The 23,251-nt window shown below is 42.8% G+C and overlaps 4 protein-coding genes across 4 annotated transcripts; 2 read left to right on the forward strand and 2 right to left on the reverse strand.

The window, feature by feature from the left end:
* Positions 1-2,511: 2,511 nt before the first annotated feature.
* LOC109486910 lies at positions 2,512-7,347 on the reverse strand. The gene is made up of 7 exons (XM_019790818.1): positions 7,175-7,347; positions 6,932-7,055; positions 6,598-6,705; positions 6,358-6,448; positions 6,022-6,188; positions 5,574-5,664; positions 2,512-5,189 (listed from the first exon to the last, which is right to left on the reverse strand). Exons 1-7 carry the CDS (start codon positions 7,294-7,296, stop codon positions 2,512-2,514), a joined length of 3,381 nt encoding a protein of 1,126 aa, XP_019646377.1. The 5' UTR covers positions 7,297-7,347.
* A 466-nt stretch (positions 7,348-7,813) lies between these two features.
* LOC109486911 (malignant fibrous histiocytoma-amplified sequence 1 homolog) lies at positions 7,814-13,304 on the reverse strand. Its single transcript, XM_019790819.1, has 7 exons — positions 13,301-13,304; positions 11,553-11,737; positions 10,737-11,060; positions 9,404-9,590; positions 8,700-8,990; positions 8,467-8,562; positions 7,814-8,040 (listed from the first exon to the last, which is right to left on the reverse strand). Exons 1-7 carry the CDS (start codon positions 13,302-13,304, stop codon positions 7,814-7,816), a joined length of 1,314 nt encoding a protein of 437 aa, XP_019646378.1.
* A 6,052-nt stretch (positions 13,305-19,356) lies between these two features.
* LOC109486912 lies at positions 19,357-21,032 on the forward strand. Its single transcript, XM_019790820.1, has 2 exons — positions 19,357-20,350; positions 20,971-21,032. The coding sequence occupies exons 1-2, from the start codon at positions 19,357-19,359 to the stop codon at positions 21,030-21,032; spliced, it is 1,056 nt and encodes a 351-aa protein (XP_019646379.1).
* A 533-nt stretch (positions 21,033-21,565) lies between these two features.
* On the forward strand, positions 21,566-22,981 carry LOC109486913 (leucine-rich repeat-containing protein 70-like). Its single transcript, XM_019790821.1, has 2 exons — positions 21,566-22,180; positions 22,391-22,981. Exons 1-2 carry the CDS (start codon positions 21,566-21,568, stop codon positions 22,979-22,981), a joined length of 1,206 nt encoding a protein of 401 aa, XP_019646380.1.
* Positions 22,982-23,251: the final 270 nt, after the last annotated feature.

The raw sequence follows: 23,251 nt of genomic DNA on the forward strand, positions 1-23,251 counted from the left end.
CCCCTGCGAGCCGCTGCGCGGCTCGCTTCGAGCCACTTCGTGGCTCGCCTGCTACTTTTTCTTATCAGCCACCTACTCTAAATTTTTTTGAGAAGGCTGTGCATCCCAGAAGTAAACTTGACATGCGTCTCCCCTACCGATTCCCCGGGATGCGCAATGGTTCGGTCCCCTTTATCCTACCCGCGACCACAGAGTGACACGAGATGGGGGGTGCGTGCTATCTTACCCTCCCTGCGCGCAAAGCAACTCGGGATAGTACCAAATCCCTCGTCACTTTGCTCTCTGCTCGGGTTAAGATATGAGAGTTGTACTGGGGCCTTCTTTCCTCTTTTACCTGCCCCCACATTACTCGTATCCTCTCCTCAAGTCCTTCCCTGCTCTAACACCCAATACTCACATTTTTCTCCTCCAATACTCACCCTTTCCTTTACTCTGCCACTCCTATTGTTGAACATAATTTATGTGCTCACTCAAAGCACAAATTTCGCCCCACACGCTTCACAATCCAACCATTCCATATCTACCATGATCCATCTCTAAGGTCCGACCTAAGGCTTGACACATCTTAGGTTTTTCATGTGACCGCCCATCCAACAGGGTTATGGTCACCTGTCCCAGGATCTTCACTCCGCAGGCAACCCTCTTAGCAAGCTAAGATAGGCACCGTGGGAAGTCCCTTCTTCATTCAAGAGAACATCCCGATATTAGGTAGTTAAAAAACCTCCTGTCTCTCTTGTCTAGTTTTCACTCCTTTTTGATTTTTGTTATACCCCAATTAAAAACGGGTATGCGGCCCCTATCCTGAGACTCTCCTGTGGAGCTCTCTGTCTCTCTTCACTTAAATGGAAAGGTTTCTTTCAACATAAAAGTAGCACTGAATGGCCCATACACCCATTCCCAGTTTATTGAATGACATTGACTTTGTTTGTTCTCGGACCTTGCCTCTATTTTCCAAAAGTACAAAATGTATCCAAACTGCAGGTGTGCATAAGATGCCAAAAGTAGGATTTCCCGTTTTTAATTGGGGTATAACAAAATCAAAAAGGAGTGAAAACTAGACAAGAGAGGCAGGAGGTTTTTTAACTATTTTCTTTTTTATTAAACTTTTCGACGTGACCGAGACATAGACAAAGGAAGGGGAATAGAAAAGTAGGATTTCCCTGAACTCTGTCCCATGTTGCTGGTCTGGCTGGAATGATGACTTGCATCCTTTTGCTTCGCCTAAATACTCCCCCCTCCAGGGGGCGTGCCACCCATGAGATGACCACTCTGAGTCACGTCCTGTCTTTGCTCTCACTTCTTCCCGTTTCTTGGAAAGCTCTGACCATTGACCACTTCCTGGTTCATTACTCATCAACGCAGACCATCACTGTTTGCTGGACTCAGATTATTAACATAGCTTAACAACTGTTAGAGTTGCTAAGCTAACATAAAAGGCAAATATCAGATTTTCATTGTTTCTTTATTGACACTGAAGGAAGCTCCATCTAGAAATTAATTAAGTTTTCTTATTCTCTAAAATTGCACTTAAAATTGACTGAAAACTTAATTTAATGTATTATATATATATATTTTTTTCTTTATTGCACTATTTCAAATGTACATTTATATACATACAGTCATGTGCATGATGTGTATGCAAAATAAATTATGCATTGTAACCTGTTAAAATAAAGCCACTAATGCTTGCATCTTTATCTAATGTCCTTCTTTAATGATGATCATGCCTTTGTGGGAGGGCTTTTCCAGTAGCTGGATTGCAAGCCTTGTACACAGAGCTACTAGCGCAATAATTGTCAACAACAGAGTTGGGGAATTCTTCCGGAAAACAGTTGGGGTTCGCCAGGGATGATTGTTATAGCCTGTTCTGTTCAACTTATACCAGGAGAAGATCATGCAGGACTCAGGGTTGGACAAGTCCCATTGCCCACTTGCCCAGGGCAAGTAAAAGTACTGTTCGGGCAAGTAAATATCCTCCTGTACTTGCCCGATTGGGCAAGTAAATTTTTTGGATGCCAAGTATAGCCGCTATGGTGTTTGGAGCAAAATTACTCATCATTTTGCCATATTGATATTATATTAATGCCCTTTTGTCAGAAAATCCATTGCAAGTCTCAAACCGCCTTATTTTGATAAATTAAGCATGTAGCATTATAAACTCTGAAATGAAATAATTTCCTTGCTGGTAGTAAAAATGCATAAAAATGTCATGTATATTTTGGGCAAGTGAAAAGTTGGTTCGGGCAAGTGAAAATGACCATGTACTTGCCCAATAGGGCAAGTGGATTTTTGAAAACTTGTCCAACCCTGAGGACACACTGCAAGATCATCACACCTCCATCTCCATAGGTGGACCTTGTCCCCCCAAGGACCAGGAGCTCAATGGACTAGGTAGGTAGAATTGCAAGCAAATGATGCCCAAGTTCTCAATATTTAGTATTATCACAAATAAATGAAAAGGCTCAGTTAATGTAGAAGATGGGAGAATAATACAGTGAGCAACCAATGTTGTCATCCCGTCTCAATTTTGGTAATGACAGGAGTCACAGGACCCAGGCTGTTCATTTTGTGCAGCATCATTTGTAGTGCCTGTTTCTGATAGCTGAGAGCCTTCCTGTGATCACCAAGATGGATGTTGGCAGCAACCAAGTTGTGAAGTGATAAGACAATTGCAGGATGTTCAGTGTCCTCAACATGGATTCTCCGCCTCATCTGTAGTGCCTGTTCAAGATAGCTGACGGCTTTTCTATGATCACCAAGGCCACTCCAGGCGTTACCCAAGTTGTTAAGTGACGCAGCGATGTCAGGATGTTCAGTGTCCTCACCATGGAAACTCCTCATCATCTGTAGTGACTGTTCAAAATAGCTGACGGCCTTTATGTAATCACCAAGGTCACTCCAGGCGCTACCCAAGTTGTTAAGTGATGCGGCGATGTCAGGATGTTCAGTGTCCTCACCATGGATTCTCCTCATCATCTGTAGTGACTGTTCATGATAGCTGACGGCTTTTCTATGATCACCAAGGCCACTCCAGGCGTTACCCAAGTTGTTAAGTGACTCGGCGATGTCAGGATGTTCAGTGTCCTCACCATGGATACTCCGCCTTATCTGTAGTGACTGTTCATGATAGCTGACGGCCTTTCTGTGATCACCTAGGTTCCTCCAGGCAGCGCCCAAGTTGTTAAGTAACATGGCGATGTCAGGATGTTCAGTGTCCTCACCATGGATACTCCGCCTCATCTGTAGTGTCTGTTCAAAATAGCTGATGGCCTTTCTGTAATCACCAAGCTCACTCCAGGTGGTGCCCAAGTTGTGAAGTGATGCAGCGATGTGAGGATGTTCAGTGTCCTCACCATGGATACTTAGCCTCATCTGTAGTGACTGTTCATGATAGCTGGCGGCCTTTCTGTAATCACCAAGGTGAACCCAGGCGTTACCCAAGTTGTTAAGTGACGCGGCGATGTCAGGATGTTCAGTGTCCTCACCGTGGATACTCCGCCTCATCTGTAGTGCCTGTTCGTAATAGCTGACGGCCTTTCTGTAATCACCACGTTCCCTACAGGCAACACCCAAGTTGTTAAGTGACGCAGCGATGTCAGGATGTTCAGTGTCCTCACCGTGGAAACTCCTCATCATCTGTAGTGACTGTTCATAATAGCTGACAGCCTTTCTGTGATCACCTAGCTCACTCCAGGTGGTGCCCAAGTTGTTAAGTAACATGGCGATGTCAGGATGTTTAGTGTCCTCACCATGGATACTCCGCATCATCTGTAGTGCCTGTTCAAAATAGCTGATGGCCTTTCTGTGATCACCACGGTCACTCCAGGTGGCACCCAAGTTGTGAAGTGACTTGGCGATGTCAGGATGCTCAGTGTCCTCACCATGGATACTCAACTTCATCTCTAGTGCCTGTTCATAATAGCTGACGGCCTTCATGTGATCACCAAGGTCACTCCTGGCATTACCATGAATTGCCTCCAAATTGGTGATCTCAGGATGTTCAATGTCCTCACCATGCATGCTCTTCCTCTTTTGTAGTGACTGTTCATAATAGCTGACAGCCTTGTGATTACCAAGGTCCTCCAAGGCAAGAGACCTAGCCCTTTCAGGGTGTGCAGTACCTGCACCATAAATACTCACCATCATTAAATCCTCTACTGGATGAGATCTGCTGCTAGGACTCTGTAATGAAATCTTTCTTTCACATTCATTTGCAACCTCATCCCATAAGGTAGATATCGCTATCAGGCAATTGATTCTACTTGTCAGACATTTAGAAAGTTTTCCAAAAATGTCACTTCCAAGAAAACCAGCAATATCATCTAGGAGAACTGTTGCAATGGGTCTGTTAAAGTCAAAGCTGAATGGTTTGTGCTGAGAAAAAGATTTCAATGAGTGCAACACAAACACAAGGACTGCAATAATCTGCAGTAAACCTGAATCACAGGTCTGTAGTGGAATGTCAACAAATCTCTCTCGAACCATAATGACCTTTTCACCAATGCATCCTATACCATTTATGACTCTGATTGCACAACCTGGCTGAACACTTTCTAGCATAGCTGTAAGCCACTTCCAGTATGTCTTGTCCTTCTGCAACTCACACAACATGCTGAATACCAGAGTATGATCCAATCTTACCACTGGAAATGAAGGCACTGGAACTTTCACAGGGACTTGCGGTTTGTAGGCATCACTCTTAACATTATTCATCACTGCCAACACTGGTCTGTGAGAATATCCAATGTGAGAATGTGAGAATGATTTCACAGATGTGGTTTTGTCAACTCTAACAAGAGTACCTCCTGTTACATAATTGATTATAAAATGAAGCTCATTCTCGTCTGTATCTATACCACTGATTTTTACAGGTTTCTTTGTGTTTCTTCTGTACCAGAAATCTCTGATATCTGCTAGCGCAAAAATATCAGTGATTGTAGAATTTGAAATCAGCTTATGCTCATCTCTCTCAGATGTAGGCCTTCCTTGTGTGCCTGATGATCTGGAGGACGTTTCATACGACAGTGTTGCAAATAGCAGCCAAGCCCTAATCAACGTTGTCTTTCCTGATGAGTTTGGGCCAATGATTGCTGTTGTCTCAGGGTGAAGGTGGACTGTTTTCTTGTCTTTGAAGCCCTGGAGATGCTCCACTGTTAGTGTGGCCAGTGTCCCATTCCAGTCTGTCCAACCTGTTACACATAATATGAAAATAGAAGATACATTATGATCCAGTGATCATGATTTAAAGATTATACTCCTTTATTAGTCACAATCAAATCTTGTAATTACATCTTAATTGGTATGCCATGTACATGTAGATCTTGGCAGCTTTGGTGGGTAAGAATGCCGGTTATATTGGCTCATCTATACTTACAGTGAGATGTAAATTTGTACAAGTCACACCTCCATTGGAGGTAGGGTTCTGTCAGTCATACCACAGCTCTATAAAATGTACCTAGATGTAAGTAGAATACATGAAAAAAATTCCTGAGTCTGGAAACTGGGGACGGTAATTAAATAACCAGTGTTAGAATCAAGTTCCCTAAACTTCATTCCACAGACCAGTGCCTTACCTTTAAGTTGCCCATTAAGTGATTCTTTCGAGGCTGAAGTAGAGCAGACAGGCATGGACTTATCCAGCATCCAAGGGGGTGGACCCAATACCTGTGTGCGCATGTGATGTGACAATAAGTATTCACTACATGGTCTCTTTGGTTCTCAAACTTAAGGAGAACTTAAGTAGTGAAATGGATGTTTTCCAATGGATAGTAATTCTAAGAAGTAAAATGCTATACTGCTCTATGTACAGTATATGATATAATATGAATCTTTATTGTATGAGTCTATATAATAAAATAACTCACTAGTCACATGTCCTGTGAGGGGTAGTTCAAGCTGGTCAACATTGGCAAGCTCTACATCACTAGAACTGATGATATTCTTGCTCCTACTGTGTAAGGAGTATTACATGAACAGAAATATTTTCTCAACATACAACCTACCTACTCAGTACCGTCTCACCTTAAAGATGTCCACAAAGATGCGGTCCTTGAGACAGTCGATCTCGTGGTACCAGATGATGACCCCGAGGCCGTGCAGGTAGCGGAGAATCTCCTCTGCATCCTCTCGGCTCCGCACCTCCGTCTCTCTCAAGATCCGCTCAACTGCATCCGACAGCTTCATGTCACCTGTAACCAGACATTCATGTGAACTGTGTGGAATATGGAACTGCCTAAGGTGTGACTAGCATCAACTAACCCAACTGAAAGCACATACTGATGAAGTTTTATAGGAAACGTTACGTTTGCAAATCAAAAGAGACTATCCAAGGAATCAAAAGGAAGTGGTCTGTTGTACCATGCTTGAAGACAGAGTTGTCACCACGACCCTTGTAATCCATCAGGAGGTTTTCCACTTCTTTCCAGGCACGTGGAATCGTCCTGCCAACCTGAAGGATTGCAATGAAGCAGTTCATGAAGAATATCACAAAACTGGGCAAAAATTTACTACAATTATTGCACAAGGTGTCATTAGAGCTACACCAGCTGCTATATTATGACTGTGAATCGCATATGAAGTCTCAATCGGTTCACCAACCTGAGCAAAATAGTCCTGGCCTGTGACAATCTCCATCAACTCTTCCCTCAACCTGCCAAACCCCAACAGACCCTCACCGGAACTCAGGGAGATGCCCACCGGCCAGATCTGATGGCGGATCAAAAGTAGAGCAGATCAAAATCAGTGAAGAGATAGACATTGCATGCTCAGCCTGAAATATATGCCTGTGTCACAGACATTTTTCCTTTTTTCTAAACTGTACATCATGAATACAAAGACCTTATAGTAACAAAGTGCTGTAATAAGCCTTAGCTAAATTAGGTTTCACAAAAATCTAATAGTTATAGCTGCTGTTGCTGATGAATCAACGCACCCTGAGTTTGACATGAGCTTTGTTCCTGAGTGGTTCCAGCTGGGTTTCTGCCTCTGCCAGGGTCAGGACTCCTCCCTCCTCCTTCTCCTCCAGCTCTGCAATCCTGAGGCTGATGTTCCTCAGTCTACAGGAAATATCAGGACAAATGCCAGAATTACCTGTGACTGCCTTGACATGCAGGCATGTGATAAAGATACAATGACTGATAAAATTTACAACAAGAAATGACCTAAATTGTATCACCTCTCATCCTCACCCTCCCCTATCCTTCTCAGGATGTCTTTCAGCTTTTTGTCGGCGACTTCTTGTCCGATCTTGTCCAGATGAGTTCCCACCACCAGGACCACAGCGTTGGGAACTCTCATGGCGACGTTTTCTATCCACACCCCAACATGTTTCCTGTAGGAGTCCACACTGTCTGGCCTGGAAAGCACAGGGAAAGGGGTTGAGGGTGTACATGTAACATCTGTGTACATAATATCACCAGGGTACATAATATCGCCACCTTGAGAAATACTATCTAAATTTTAAAGAGATTTTTACTGCATGGTCCTACATTTGAGGTATGTATAGGAGTGCATACCAAAAGTATGTTGCAGTAAAAATATCTTTAAGCACACTGTTTCTCAAGGTGGTGATATTATGTACCCTGGTGATATTATGTACACAGATGTTACATGTATCATCAATTTAGTTAGTACTACATATTTCAGCTTTTGACATAACTTGATAAAAAAGGGCTTGCTGCAGTTTAAACTTATAAACTAAGGTACAGTAGGCAACTCACTGATATTGCAGAAGGTTGACCACCAGCAGCACCAGAGCGTCCTTGGTGATGAAGACAGGGTGAGTAACCTGTACACACCTGTAGTACACCTGTACTCACCTGTATGTCTCCAGGTTGACCACCAGCAGCACCAGAGCGTCCTTAGTGATGAAGACAGGGTGAGTGACCAGGTAGTCCTGCTGTCCTGCGAAGTCCCACGTCAGGAAGGTGACGTCCCCCTCCGTGATTTCGTGTGCATCGATGCCGACAGTCCGATCATCCGGGTCTGCGAGTTGTGATGTTCCCTCCTTCAGCGAATGGCACAAGCTGGTTTTCCCTGCACCTGTTTGGTACAGAAAACAGCAGAAATCTATGTTTATTTCACTTCACTGCATGTAGGAAATGCTACCACCAGTACCACAGGTGGTCAATCAGCATATTGTACTTTCCTTCTTAGTTATTCATTTCAATGTACTTTGCACTCACATGAAAAATGAATCCCAACAAACACTAACAATCAGGTTAACCAGGATTTCAGTACCAAGGAAAGGGTTGATTGTAGACTTACATTGAAACTGAAAAACCAAGTTTAGCAACTGTACCTAGTGCTTTGTACCATGTACACATTCAGGTTCAGGTCCGTATGCAGGTGAATATGACACAATTTTTTTTCTTCAAGGTTCCAAACATTCCTTTTTTTTACTTGAAACGAAACGTTTTTACAAGTTGGGAACCGATCCAGTGCACCGATACACAGCACTAATTGCACCTTTTTCTCCAAGCAACACGAGCTTCAGTCGTTTGTCGTTGATGTTCTCAGATGATTCGCTGATCTGTCTGCAATAACTCTTTATCGCCTCAATGCCTGTAGTTACAGAGAAAGTTAAAGAACAATGTTATTTCTTATGTATGTCTTAAAGGACTGACATGTATTTCAAGAATAGATCAGGTTTTGACCTTGTTATTTCTTCCATCTAAAAGTCAGGATGGTTTGAAACTCACCCCTGCTGCACACTTCCAGTGGAGGCTGTTGTAGGGGGTTGTCCTCTGCCTGGAAGAGTTCCAGTGGTTTCTCAAAAAACTCCAGGGGAACCTCTGTGATCTTGTTGCCGGAGATACAGACTTGCCTGATGCTGGGCAGCTGCAGAAGTTGTGGAGGGAAGGAGGAGAACTTGTTACTGGAGATCTTCAGATACTCCAGATTCTCCAGCTGTGCCAGGTCCTCAGGCAGAGACTTCAGCTTGTTGGAGCCAATCCGAAGGTTCTTCAGCTTCCGAAGACGCGGAAACACACCTGAAGGAACAAAAAAAGTTTATGTGTTAAGAAATGGCAGCAAATGACTTTGTGAATAAAAGATAGATGTCCTCATCCAGAATATTTTTATGTTGGTGAAGGTTAGACATCCAGGTAATAAGATTCGCCAAAAGACGGTTACTACAGCAACTGGATATGATTTTGAAAACAGGTAGCCTCCACTTTTGTCAGTGACACTGGAGAGTTGTCAGAAAAGCAGGTTTATAAGCACGAATCATGGATCGATATGCAAATAAGTGAAGACAAATTTTTTTACAGGAAAAATGAAACAAAAGTTAGACAAGGATGATGCAAATTATCCAAGAAGCTCCTGTTGTTTCAGAATAGGAGTTTAAGTGTTGTCTGTCCTCAGGGCTGGGAGCGGCAAGTCCCAAGTGCCTGCAAGTTCTCACCTGAAGGAATCTCCTCCACCTGGTTTACGGAGAAGCGAAGAACCTCAAGGTCACGGAACTCCTTAATCTCTTCCGGAAACTTCCTGAAGACGTTGTTTCCAAGATCCAAATTCTTGATCTTCTTCAGCTGGGTGAATTCTGCAGTGAGACTTTTCAGTTTGTTCCGATCCAGTTTCACATCAGTAACCTTCAAGTAAAAAATATGATGTTAAACAAGGACTGAAGAAGTGTAAATTTTCTCATTGATTATGCAAATAACATCCTCATTTGTATGAATTATATGAGTTGATCATATTTTCCACCCAATGACAGTCTCATCTTAACAAAAAAATGCTGTCTAGCATTAAGTCATACTGTTTTCCTTGACTTAACTTCCAAATGCAGTATATATGAAATTCTCAAAAATTACCACTATAAATTACAGCAATTTCTCATCATTTATACAAATTAGGTCTTCATTTACTAGTAGTAGTAAAGGTAATCAATATCTGCCGATGTTCCTCTCATTCTCAATTACATATGATTGTCACAAGTTTAAATAGTCCTATGTTGGAACAGAATTAAAACATTTCATTACCATCGCCAAGAAGGTTATGTTTTCAGGGGCATTTGTGTGTGTGTGTGTTAATTTGTGTGTATAAACATGATATTAACTGGAGAAGGCCTTGATGGATTGTCTTTATACTTGGTAGGTGGGTACATGTAGGTCTTCATGACACCTCAAAATAATTAGATTTTGGACCCCCTAGCGGATTGTTATGGTACTGCAGCTGAACTTCCGGTTTTGATATCTCATGATCTAGACATGCTAGGGTGACGAAATTTGGATGGTAGGTAGCTCTTGTGCTGGGGAAGAAGTGACGTGAGTTTGGGCCCCCTAGCGGTTTGCCCTGGAACTGCAGGGCTATCTGTTTGATTAAGAAGAGGATAACTTAAGAACCAGTTGACAGATATGGTGTGTCTTGATTTTTGGTATGTGGGTAGCTTATGTGATGCTTGATATAATTATGTGAAAATTATGCAAATATGGATGTAGTTTGCATAATTTATGAGGAAATTCTATAAATATAAATCAGCTGCATTCCATGATAGGACATGAACACAACAGCTGGCGACTCGATGAGGGGTGTTAAAACAACACATAACCAAACATCTGCTTGGAGAAAACCGGTTCCACAAGTTTCTGAAATACATGTATTACATTACCTATTACCTATGTGCATTACAGTGCGAACATGTACAGGACAAACAGATCACAATACTCTTTCACGGCAATATACATGTATCTTGGACAGGTATCTGTTGCACACAAATGCCCAACAGCTGCACCCACCTGTGAGAAGATGCTGACGCCGGCAGGTATCTTCTTCATCCTGTTGACGGACAGGTGCAGCTGAGACACCTTCTCGGTCCTCGGGTCGCTCCTTAAGAAGTCTGGGAAGCAGGGAGGGTCCTTACTCTTCATGGTCAGGCTGTAGGTTCCGTCGGTCAGAGGCTTCCACTCAAAACTGCAGTCTGGAAACTCCAGCTTATCCATTTGGATGCCATCCCCGAGTAACTCAGCATCTCTCCAGTAGGCCTGCCCATTCTGGAACAGTTTCTCCTGCACCTTGACATGTCTCGTGTTTGTCATCATCTTCGAGACTTTTCTCCTGGCCTGGAACACATTCAAACAATAGAGAAATTAATTTCAAAGTCACAGACAGTCTCCAAGCAGATGTTAGAAGGCAAAATAATTCTACCACCTGCTTGGAGATATGGAAGATCCCACTGAAACTAGAGTTTGCTTTCCTTTGATCTCATACTCATAGATGTTATTTATACATGAATAGGTGCAATGTAACTAAATTCCCTTTGATATGATTGAAGTTACATATGGTCATACCCAATTTGTTCTCATCCAAACTTTGCAGAAACCCCAACAATAAGGGGATGAAGTACATGTAAAAAAAGTACAGGCTTGACATTAAAGCATGGCGATTTGCTGACAAGAAAATTATCAAAATAAACCACCATTAACAAGTGTGTATTTATACCACTTCCTTACAAATTCAGTCAGCATAAGGTGCATGTCAAAATGTATTATAACAAACAGTACATAAATTCTATATAATTTGACAAATATAAAATAAAATTCTTGTGTTCCCACCTTAAACACTTTTTCCTTGACCCTCTCGGCATACTTGATGCGGTGTGTCAGCGTTTCTCTGCCGTCTGAATCTTCACAGCGGTCCAGCGCCGCTTGGTACAGACCTGCTGCTCTGGTGAAGACTGCCTCGTCCTTCCCAACCCTTCCTTTCTCCAGGTACAGGTCTCCAAGGCTCTTTAAAGACTCTACTTGCAGGCATTTATTTCTGTCCACAATTGCTTGTACTAAGGACTTTGTATAGCCTTCAAACCTCGTCTTTTTTTCCACTTTGCCAAGGATCTTTGACACACCCGATATGGTTTTGTCTGAATTTGTAGCATGCACTTTTACAATCTCTTTGCCATGGACCAATTTTGTGCATTTCTCTGCATATTTGATGCGATGTTCTACAACTTGCTTCTCCTCAACACTTGTGTAATATCGTAAGAGTTCTGTGAATAATGAGCAGGCCTTGTGGAAGTTTTCAACTTTATCAGTGTTCATCTTTGCTTTGTGTAGGTATAAATCTCCAAGACTTTTTAAGGCTTCGCACTCCAAAACTTCATTTTGAGTACTTATAGCAAGAATCAACTTGCGTGTGTATCCCCTCTCTACAACATCTAAATCAACACCACTCCTAAAGATAAAGTCCAACTCACAAAACTCCTCCGCAACTGTTTTTGTTTTTTCCATGACTGTATCCTCACTTTACATTGTAAAAAAAAAAAATATTCTTAAATTTCATGCATATCCAATGCAAAGTTGAGGATCCTTGTGCTTCTGTTTATCAGTGGCCTCACATCACTGATTCCTCTTGTTGCATGATCTTGGTGTGACACTGTCTGTGGGTGAGGGTGTTTGACCTGAAGAACAATCAATCAACCTTCATCAGTGTTTGTGAGACAAAGGCTGTAACAAAAATGTACAAAGTACAACATGTATACTGATTAGGCCTAGGGAAAAAAATGTTACATTTCCTTTTTTCAGTCCTGAAAAAAATAGGGTTGGTAGGTAGAGATTATCATTATTTATTATGTTTACCAAAGGAAAGCATATTGTTTTTGCTCAATTTCTTCTTCTTCCATTCCAAACACCTAAAAAACATCGATATTTTTGTAATTAGAGCCTGCAAGAAAATAAAATTCAGTGTGATGGTAGATTGGTAAATAAGACACTGAACTTTGGTCATTTTGGCCAACATAGATGTCAAAAAATGATTTTATTGGCAAAAAATGGGTGAAAAAGTTGCATTTTAAGCCAAAAATAGAACTTTAAAACCCGTTTCGAATTTTAGAACAACGTTCGAATTCAGAGTTCGGCGACCGCGGGTCAATGACCCCGGCGCTACGGAACACAAGGGCTTTTCAAATACAATGTATAAGCATAAATTTGTATGCGAGACCATTCAGAGGTAAGCATATTGCATTTGCTTGCAAATGTTACCTTTCTAGTTTGTTTCTTTTTTTTAAACTTCGGCAATCTCTTAGTGATCCAACTTATATGATACAGTTTAACTTGCATGAGAACACTTACATTTTCAATGTCAGTGTTGGAAAACTGATTGTACATTTCATCACTAAGGTGTCAGATCATGGAGCTAGAAAAGGTTGATCAGCTTTAAAAATTTATGTCCCTATAGCTGGGGTCCACCTAAAAAAAAAGAAAGAAAGAAAAGAATAGGGTCGGTCGAGAAACATGAAACATAACATTTTTTTCCGAGGCCTTATGTTTAACAAAATCAACAGTATTTTCCACAAATGTCAGCTTACCCATATTGTCAAAATATCATTGGGAACAGTAGTAACAGCTTTTGAAAGTTCCAAACATAATATCTTACATCTGAACCAGTACATTATGTATACATAATCGTCATTTGAGTTTGCTACAACTAAGTACAAGAAAAGAAATGCTGGTGGGGGGGGGGGGGGTGAACTGGTTACTGTGGGATACAATTCAGTCTGAACACTGTTATTAATACTATATAGCCTAGCTGCCTCCAAAACATTTCTAATTTCTGCTTTATTAACTACTTTATTAACTGGTGTGTTTTCTTCTGTACCTTGTTCTCTAAAGTTGGTGAGACCTGGATAACCAATAGGGCAGACAACGTCCACAAGGACTTCCCAGGATGAATTTCTAATGTTTATGAATTCATTACAATCTACAATTTGTAGTGAGGAGATAAAATGTATTGAATAAAATGAATTGGAATGCCATTTTCAACAATATTTGAATCAAAACTAAAATTTGGGGTAGTGCTGTGTACCGGTTTGCTGGACCGGTTCCGGACTTGTAAAAATGTTTGGTTCAAGTCCAAAACATGTCATTCAAGAACCGATTCCGGACTTATTACAAAAAAAATGTCACATACTACTTTTCTTTCCAATTCCCAAACCCCCTAATAAAACCTTCCATAGATTACATTGTAGATTACAAAGTCTGTGCTGCAAAATGAAGAAGACATTGCCATCAGGCATTGTCAAGTGTTGGCCTCCATGTTATGTGGCCAAAGTTCTGCACAAACAACATTGCAAGGTTGCCAACATGCAATTTTGTATATGCCATGAGTTAAGGTCCAGACGTACGAGTACAGAACTGAACCTAAACCTCTGGACTTGAATCCGGACCTGAACCTAAATGTGGGTTTAGGTACAGTACACAGCACTAATTGGGGGTATGGATGGGACAGGTAGGGGTTTTATTGTGCTATATCAGGCAAGGTCTTTTTTACAGAAATGGTGTATATGGTGGTTTGGTATATGCCAATAGAGTCTGAGACTTGTAATAAACCATCACAATTAGTGTTGCATACCTAAACCCACATTTAGGTTCAGGTCCGGATTCAAGTCCAGAGGTTTAGGTTCAGTTCCGGACTTGTAAGTCCGGACCTAAACCCATGGCATATTCAAAATTGCATGTTTGCAACCTTGCAATGTTGTCTGGGTGAAACTTTGGCCACATAAGATGGAGGCCGGTACTTGACGATGCCCGATGGCAATGTTTTCTTGATTTTGCAGCAAAGATTTTGCAATCTACGGAAGGTTTTAGGTGGTTTGGAAAGAAAAGGGGTATGTGAAATGGTCTTTTATGTTAATAAGTCTGGACTCGGTTCTTGACTTTTAGGTTTTTTTGGACTTGAACCTAAACATTCTTACAAGTCCGGATCCAAGTCCAGTGAACCGGTATGCATCACTAATCACAATTAGAAGCTTATTGATCTACATAGTGTAGAAGTTAAGAGGGGGTACGGAGGGGACATGAAGTTTTTGAAAAATGCAGCCCATACTTTAATGCGTCAGATGAAAGTCGTGTTGGTCTCTTTTTACTTCTCTTCTCTTACGAAACATCATATCAAAACTTAACATGTCAAACTAACATTGATAACAGCATAACTGAACAATGCTATAGACTACTAAGTAATCTTCAGGTAAATATCACATTAAAACTGGTAAAGTGAAATGTGGGTATATACTATAAGTAAACAAAATAACCCTGCTGGCCCTAAAAAAAATTGGTATATGTTCAAAAAAGGGTAATAAATGTCTAGTTAACATATAGCTGCTTGTATAAAATAAGAAATTTCAAGGTAGCAACTGAGATCGCAGAATATATTGGCATATCCCAGAACCTGCCATAGACAGAAAAAGCAATTTAGTCTTCTTCAGTTTTCGTGTCGAACTTCATTAGGTCGAAGGTTGTGGTTGAAGTCCTTGTTTAACGTCTATTGTACTCGCTACACGTAGTCTTAGTGCTCTTTCTGGTGCTTTTTGGTTGTGGTTACCCAGGTGCTTGTTCATTGGTGCTTTTGACTTGACATGACTCATGACATGGGGGGGGGGGGGGATAGCAGTTAAGAGGGGGTACGGTAAAAGCGACTCTTGATTCAGCGACTCTTGATTCAGGCTTACAGTTCCCTCAGCAAGAGTCGTGGAAAGATCCATTGGCAGAACTGCACATTTCCCGTTGGCTGCCCGATGCTCCGTTTTCGCCCCGTTTTTTTTCTGTCCCGAGCTTCCCTACAGTATAAAACCAAGGCAGAACCGGACATTCCTGACTATATACAAGATGGTCGCCCGGGTTGAAAAACACCGATGTAAGGTTACAAACTGGCTGACTGTCAGGAACAGAATCCAACAGAGAAGCCTTGTCACTTTTAAACGTATCATGCTCACCAAACGACCAAAGGCCTTGTACGACAAAATCATTCCAATCTGAGATTCACAAGTACCGAACACGCTCAACCTAAAGGTCCACCTTCTTTAGGTTCTGACCTTTAGCAAGACCAGGCACTGCCTCGTCACTAATGGCATTGTGACTGAGATCTATCTCCTCCAAGTTGGGGAGGGGAGGTAAGAAGTCTCCCCTGTCAGACAACTTGTTATAGCTAAGATTCACCTTCTTCAGGTTCTGACATGGACCAATACATTTAGTAAGACCAGGCACTGCCTCATCTGTACAAACAAAATCAGACTACCAAAACCAAAATCCAACTCTCAGAAAAAGCGCTTTCTGTACAGAATGTCACAGTTGTGGAATAACACAGGCGGCAACTAGCAAAGTACTGGATTGTAAATAGTGTATTTAAGGAATTGTACATACTGTTAACTTTGTAATGTTTTTGTAGGTTCCTCTTCAATATTGTAATACCTCTTCAATTATTATACATGTATGAATGTAATGTGGAATAACATACGCAACTAGCAAAGTACTGGATTGTAAATAGTGAATTGTGTAAAGTTTGCCATGTACTGTTAATTTTGTAATGTTTTTGTTACGTTGTAATACATGTATGTAAATATGAATGTGTAGACCATAGGAAGAATAGCCTCTTATGAGGCTAATATTGTGGATCTGAATAAGGTCTCGTACGCCAATTTCGCTGTCCCGTAGACTTACACGTTAAAATAGGCCACCATTTGGGCTGTCAATCCAATCAAAAAATCGTATATCAACAGATTTTTTGCTGTCTATACCAAGCACACGTATCATGTAAACGATAAAAAAATTTTTCCCCAATTCTAACCGCTAGTTCGATATTTACGTCATGTATAACTGCAATTACCCATGACCCAGAAGAGGCCCTCTTTTGCAATACTCAGGTCAAAATAAGCGTATACGTCCGACAATCGCTCGGACGCCGAAACGTCCCTGCCTGATCCTGTCAGTAATAAACAGGCTTTCACCTCAAATCCTTTTTAGATCAGGTCTGAGTGATGAAAGGGATTTTATGGTGGACCTAAACTCATGCTGTTCGGGCACAATCATTTTTTTGTCGGGACTCTTTTAGACCCTACACGTGCGGAGTAATTGCGGTATGAGACCATAAAACTCTGCGTGGACTTCCTCTTTTACACCTGATTAACATTTTTACGACCAAAATTCTCAAATATAATTTTCTGCTGAACACAGAGATTTTTTCAAACAAATCATAAAAAGAGAAATTCATCATTCAAAAGTTTATGTTTCTTGCTTCCCCCCGTAGTCAGTAATAGTGGACTAGTCTGGTTCCGGGGAATACCCGTGTATTCCGGAACTTTGGGCAACTACTAGCACTTTTAAAACTGATCAGGTGCACGATGTAAAAGAGGAACGCAGCTAGTAGCTGCCTGGACTTCCTCTTTTACACCTGATCAGTTTTTTAAGTCCGCTAAATTATAGATGAGGGGGGAAAGTATGAAACTTGCGGGGAAAAAATATGAAACCTGAGGGGGAAATTAAAGTATTAAAATTGAAGGGGAAGAGTATCAAAATTGAGGGGCATGTTATCTATTTCCACTCTTTCTAGTAAATTCTAAAGCCTGTACTACTGTGTAACACAGACTCGACAGAGAAAGGAGTAACTCGAAGGTTGACTCTGACCCCCGAAATCGAACCCGCGCGGCGTGTACGCGTGTCACAAAAGATCCAGGATCCCTTAGGCAGGTAGTTTGTGACGCCTATATACTCGCTGTTACAACTGTAAAAAGCGTGTACTTACTAACATCTTGGCAGATCGGAGTAATTTTGGGTCCAAGGCAATCCAATATGGCGGGCTGCCCTGCTGCGCAAGTTTTACCAGTTTTTTCAAGGCGGCACAACACAGTTTTAGCCCTATGGGGATTTCTATAGTTAAGGACCCCAAAGTGACTCACTTCGACTCACAGAAAATCATAGTAGGGTGCACAAGCAAGGTTCAGATTTTTAATATGTTTAATTTCAGGGTATAGTGTACAACATGTGCGAAAATGAGCTTAAATTTGCCGGCTAGTTTTCTTCTCGCGCCCTCTTTTATTAGCGCCACTGCGGAGGTCATGGAACTGCAGCCGACGCACAGTACTAGGCGGGACAAGTATCCAAGCGCAAATCTACGCCGACTGAACACGCACCGTAATTCAACTTTTACAGTCTCAAAACTGACGTATTCCTCTAACACTTACCACAGGTTCTATCTCGATGCCATGCACAAAACAATCTCTGCACCCTTCTCTAGTATTGTGCAGCACTACTTTGTGCCCGGACTACTTTTGAAATACTGTGTTGTGCGGCCTTACCAGTTTTCGGCGGGGTCGGCACAGCAGCGGCGGTACCACTGTACGGTGGGACCAAATAGCTTCATGACAGTAAACCAAGATCGTTGCCTTGGAGACCTTGGGTCATGACGCGAACAGAATCAGAGTAAATCAAGGTATTAAAATGTAAAAAGACGTCTCTTTTGGTTTACATGACTTAAACTTATTTCAGTTTAATTCTACGTAACAGCTACCTTGTACCCTACAAGAGGAGCGCAATGGTTCGCTCCACAGTGCAGGTTGTTTTACCCCCCGCCGAGTCTTATCGCACAAAATAAACACAGATAGCTCAGTTTTACGGCCTGGTTACACGCTCGTCCCCAGCAGTCCGTAGAGAAGCCATAGAATAATGTCACCCCAGGCTATGAAAAATATACTTTCTTTGATGCATATCTGTCTGTTTTGTTTTGTTCCTTTCCAGAAGACTAATGATAACCGCTGGTCGGATAAGGTCTCAATCGTGAGTTTTTGTTAACTATAGCTGCCTATGGCAAAATACGTAACTTTACATAGGCCAAAACCCAATAATTTGAATGACAGCCATCTAGTCTATCCAATCAATTTTGAGCACAATGGCCCTACATTACGTCAAAAAATTCCCAACCAGATCTAACCCAACAATCTCTTTTTATTTATTTATAAACTGCACTTGGCCACTCTCCGCCAGAGGTCCTCCAGCGCTGCTACCTCCTGACCGCATTACCCATCACAACAGCGTGTAAACATCCGACCTGTCGCGCGGATGTCAACACTTACCCACTAATTTTAGCACATACAAACAACCTCTCATATCACAAGCGGTTTACGCCAACTGACTTAGCTAAAATGCAATTTCTGGCGGATATAAACACACATCCATACACGCATTTAATTTTTAGTACGATCTACTTTAGAACCACGCGGAAGAATACCGGAATGAGACCTTAAGTATAATTGAGTTCTTACAAAAATTGACAAATTAAAGAGCAAGTACCCCTCCATCATTCCTGTAAGTTATTCTGTCATACGTCATCGCGTTACCTGGTTTACAGGTGGTTGAAACCGTGTCTGAATTTGACCCTAGCAGCGCCACCTATCATATTAGGGTCAAAGTACAAAAGGGGAAGACCGGAAAGGAAGTTAATAATCCGGCTCTGCGCATGACGTGTTGGAAACTGTATAAGACTTATTTTTTTATGTGTTGGTCAGAGTAGCGTGCTCTCTGCGTACCACCTCAATTCAATCGTGAATTTACGGCAAAGAACAGACGTGAGCGATACAAAACTTCAAGTAACGGTATGGCAAGGAAGAGGAGACGAGACAAAGGCCATAACCCCGGGTGGTTTTTGAAAAACTGCAATAATGTTCCAGCGAAGAAACCGCGTCTCACAGAGGAAGACGAAGCACGATTTGAAAAGATTCGTCGCCACAAAAGGGACGTGTGGACACTGGCGCGGGATGAGGATGTCAACAGTACACCAGGTAGGCTACGGCCCTTACCCGCAGGTCCGACAGAAGTCGAGAAGTTGGAGGTTGGTAGTAGCAAAGTTGAGGAAAATATATCAGAGGATAGACAATTTCATGTGCCTCTCCTTATGAACTTGATAAATGACTTCCTGCAACAGCATTCTCAGGAGAGTTCTGCGTGTTTTCCCCAATGCGTCATGCCCCCAGATGGAGAGCAACCTCGTGGCTTCGTATTCAAGGAGACTTTAAAATGTGCCCGGTGCGGTTTCAAAATTGGCCCCGTTAAACTGTACGAAGAAAGCGAGCGCCTTCCCGGTAGATCTATAGGCCCTAAACCGGCTAAAAAGAACGTGCAGTTTGCAATAGGGCTCACTAAAGTCGGCATAGGAATCACGGGAGCAAAAACCTTGATAAGCAGCATGGACTCACGCACGCCCACTCTGTCCACCATGCACAATTTGATGACGGGCGTATGTGATTCCATGGAGAACATCCTCAAAATGTCTTTGGAGGAGAACAGGAGGAAGCTCCGCGATGCCTTGAAGTTGCGTGGATGGAAGGTGGAAGAGGGGAAACCCATAGCAGTTGCCGCTTCAGCCGACGCCTGCTTCAACAATCCGTCCTTCTACGGCGTGTCGCAACGAGCGACGCAAGCTGTCTTCCCCGTGTTCGAGGCAGAAACCCCTGAGCAATTGCTTATTGGGTGGGGGTTTGCCAACAAGCTCTGTAAGAAAGGGGAGATGCTAAGGGCGGAAGGAGTTGAAAACCCATGTCCTGGTCATGATGGGCACTGCTCTGCTAACTTCAAAGCAGGAGAACCCATCGGTAACGCCGTAAAACACAGTGTAAAACACAGCAAAAGTTGCAGTGTAAAACACCAAAAGTTGCAGTGTAAAACACAGCAAAAGTTGCAGTGTAAAACACAGCAAAAGTTGCAGTGTAAAACACCAAAAGTTGCAGTGTAAAACACCAAAAGTTGCAGTGTAAAACACAGCAAAAGTTGCAGTGTAAAACACAGCAAAAGTTGCAGTGTAAAACACCCAAAGTTGCAGTGTAAAACACCAAAAGTTGCAGTGTAAAACACCAAAAGTTGCGGTGTAAAACACCAAAAGTTGCGGTGTAAAATTTTGTTCTTGTCGGCCACGGTACGACCGGGCCACTCGGGTATGCCGCATGGTGCCGGGGTAAAATGAGCACTTGTACATGTTGTATGTACCAGTTTTTCTATTGCTGGCTCCCCCGCGTGCATGCGCCACTGATGGCTTGCAAACACTTCAATTTGTTTATGGTGAAACACCTGTGCTATAAATAACTAATACTAGGCTCGATGAAGGCAGGTACGTGACTGTCAAATTTAACCTAGTCTACATGAACTTTAATGAGTAGGCCGACCAGATGGCGTTAGTGTTGTGCGGGGTGCAAATAAACATGAATCCGTGCTGCAGCTGCGTACTTACAAGTTACAGGGCTGCGGACACGCAGATCACCCCACACGGGTTGGACTTGAGTTATTACAGGTAAAATCAGAGCACGCCGAATACTTCAGGACAATGTAGACCAGTCCTGTAATAGGCTGACTTCGAGCCGGTCGGTACGAAGTTTGTACTGTTTGTGGCAGCAAGGAGGAGAAACAGTCTTATCGTGAGTGATTCTTTCTTCCTTTTTTGGTGACCTTGTGTTTTATCCAGAGCCGTGTTTTATCCAGAATCATGCTCAGGCACGGTGCTGGATAGTCCACGTGCATCCAGAACCGTACCTGTGAAAATCTACGTTCTTGGATACGCGGAGACTATCCAGAACCGTGCCTGATCCTAACATTCAGGTCTAGAACTAGACAAGCACGGAACTGGGCACAATACTTTAATGTTGTAGACAACATCTGGGTTTTAGGGTTAAAACATGGTGAGGTCCGTTTGGGCCCATTTGGCTGGATTCCTCACAAAAATGCTGCATTGATAGACACAACTAATTAGTAGAGCACCAATAGGGATTAGCTAACCAAAGAGTAACCACATGTCGAATTTCTGCCGTCTAGGCAAAATGTCTAACAAAATGAAGAGGTTGCTGGTTCTTCTGCTGATCCTCCTAAAGGAAGCTGGCCCGGCCGCAGCCCACAACTGCGACTGTTCATCATCTTGGTGTTCCTGCAGCAACAGAGGCCTCACCAGTGTTCCTCAGAACCTGACGACAACCATCACTATCCTGTACCTGCGGGGCAACTCCATCACAACCTTAAGTCAGTCCGACTTCTCCAGGTACAGCAGCCTGACATGGTTAGATCTTCAATACAACCAGATCTCCGTAATCAACAGCGGAGCGTTCTACAGATTATCCAGGTTAACTCGCCTGAACCTTCACACTAACCAGTTAACCAGTCTCCGATCTGAAATGTTTGCGGGGCTTAGTAACCTTCAGTACCTTTATCTGTATCGCAACAACATCCACAGTATCGAGACAGGAACCTTCAATGTCACCCCGCAGCTTCGAACCCTGAACCTTTACAATAACCAGTTAACCAGTCTCCGACCTGACATGTTTGTGGGACTGGATAATCTGCAGTACCTTTACCTGTATCACAACAACATCCACAGTATCGAGGCAAGAGCCTTCATCTCCACCCCAAAGCTTCGCACTCTTCAACTTCAGAACAACAGCATCAGCACCATCGCAGCTGGCACATTTGTAAATCTGCACCGGCTAGAAACACTGAACCTTAACAGTAACCAGTTAGCCAACATCCGATCTGCCATGTTTGCGGGACTTAATAGCCTGCGGGCCCTTCACTTGAGTAACAACATCGTCAAAATTGCACCTGACACATTCGCAAATTTGCCACTCAGATACATAGACCTAACTTACAACGACATCGACACTTTCCCCGTTGAGGCCTTATCGAATTTAAATACTTCAACTGTATCGTACTATCTTAGGTTGTCGATGACATACAACCAGATGGAGACCCTCCCGTCCGCGGCATATGACATCCTGGCCTCTTTCACATACGCGTACATTCACAACAACCCCTGGCAGTGTGACTGCTTGATGCTCCCCTTTAAGCAAAGAATGAACGGTTCCTATCCATTTGAGAACCAGATCACCTGTGTCGGACCTGCTAACGTTACAGGGAAAAGCCTGTTACTCGCTGTAGAGGCTGAAGATTTGATCTGTGAAGAAACCACCACTACTGACAGTACCGGTACCACTCCAGGGGGGTTCTCAACTCAAAGCACCCCTCCAGGGGGGTCCTCAGTCCACAGTACCCCTCCAGGGGGGTTCTCAGCCCAAAGCACCCCTCCCGGTGGATCACCAACCCCTCCCGGTGGATCATCGACCCCTTCCGGAGAAGTCTCCCTTCTCATCGGCGTCCTTTGCGGGGTGGCCGGAGTCGTTCTCGTCTCGGCCGTTTCCCTGACGATCTGGTACCGAATCACGCGCAAAGTCAGCCCCGCCCCGTGACGTTAACGTTGTCAACTGTGCTGTAGACTGTTCTTACACTTACAACTGTCTTAAGAAGCGAGAAGAAGCTGCACCTGTACACACTAGCGGCACGCACTTAGCTTGTGAGAGCATAAATTACAATAAAGGTCTTTCTTCACCCATTGTATAAACCCCAGCAAAACAAACACTACTAGTATTATATAACAGTTTGTCTGACAGCCGCCCTTTTGGCACCCTTCTCGCTGAATTGCGAATCTTGTTAACATTGCTGCATAAATATATATCAAC

This window comes from Branchiostoma belcheri, unplaced genomic scaffold (genome assembly GCF_001625305.1).
Source record: "Branchiostoma belcheri isolate BF01 breed outbred unplaced genomic scaffold, Haploidv18h27 scaffold84, whole genome shotgun sequence".
Classification (NCBI taxonomy): domain Eukaryota; kingdom Metazoa; phylum Chordata; class Leptocardii; order Amphioxiformes; family Branchiostomatidae; genus Branchiostoma; species Branchiostoma belcheri.

Excerpts from the sequence above, each read along its gene's own strand:
- LOC109486910 (XM_019790818.1), bottom strand. The coding sequence starts at position 7,296 with ATGAGAGTTCCCAACGCTGTGGTCCTGGTGGTGGGAACTCATCTGGAC. Across the intron at positions 6,706-6,931 it reads AAGCTCATGTCAAACTCAGG|ATCTGGCCGGTGGGCATCTC; the intron begins GTGCGTTGATTC and ends ATCCGCCATCAG. Across the intron at positions 6,449-6,597 it reads GCCAGGACTATTTTGCTCAG|GTTGGCAGGACGATTCCACG; the intron begins GTTGGTGAACCG and ends GCAATCCTTCAG.
- LOC109486911 (XM_019790819.1), bottom strand. Across the intron at positions 8,991-9,403 it reads GGTGGAGGAGATTCCTTCAG|GTGTGTTTCCGCGTCTTCGG; the intron begins GTGAGAACTTGC and ends TTGTTCCTTCAG. Across the intron at positions 8,041-8,466 it reads CGTGTTGCTTGGAGAAAAAG|GTGCAGGGAAAACCAGCTTG; the intron begins GTGCAATTAGTG and ends TGTACCAAACAG.
- LOC109486912 (XM_019790820.1), top strand. The coding sequence starts at position 19,357 with ATGGCAAGGAAGAGGAGACGAGACAAAGGCCATAACCCCGGGTGGTTT. Across the intron at positions 20,351-20,970 it reads CAAAGCAGGAGAACCCATCG|CTGCGTACTTACAAGTTACA; the intron begins GTAACGCCGTAA and ends TCCGTGCTGCAG.
- LOC109486913 (XM_019790821.1), top strand. The coding sequence starts at position 21,566 with ATGTCTAACAAAATGAAGAGGTTGCTGGTTCTTCTGCTGATCCTCCTA. Across the intron at positions 22,181-22,390 it reads TTCAACTTCAGAACAACAGC|ATCGACACTTTCCCCGTTGA; the intron begins ATCAGCACCATC and ends ACTTACAACGAC.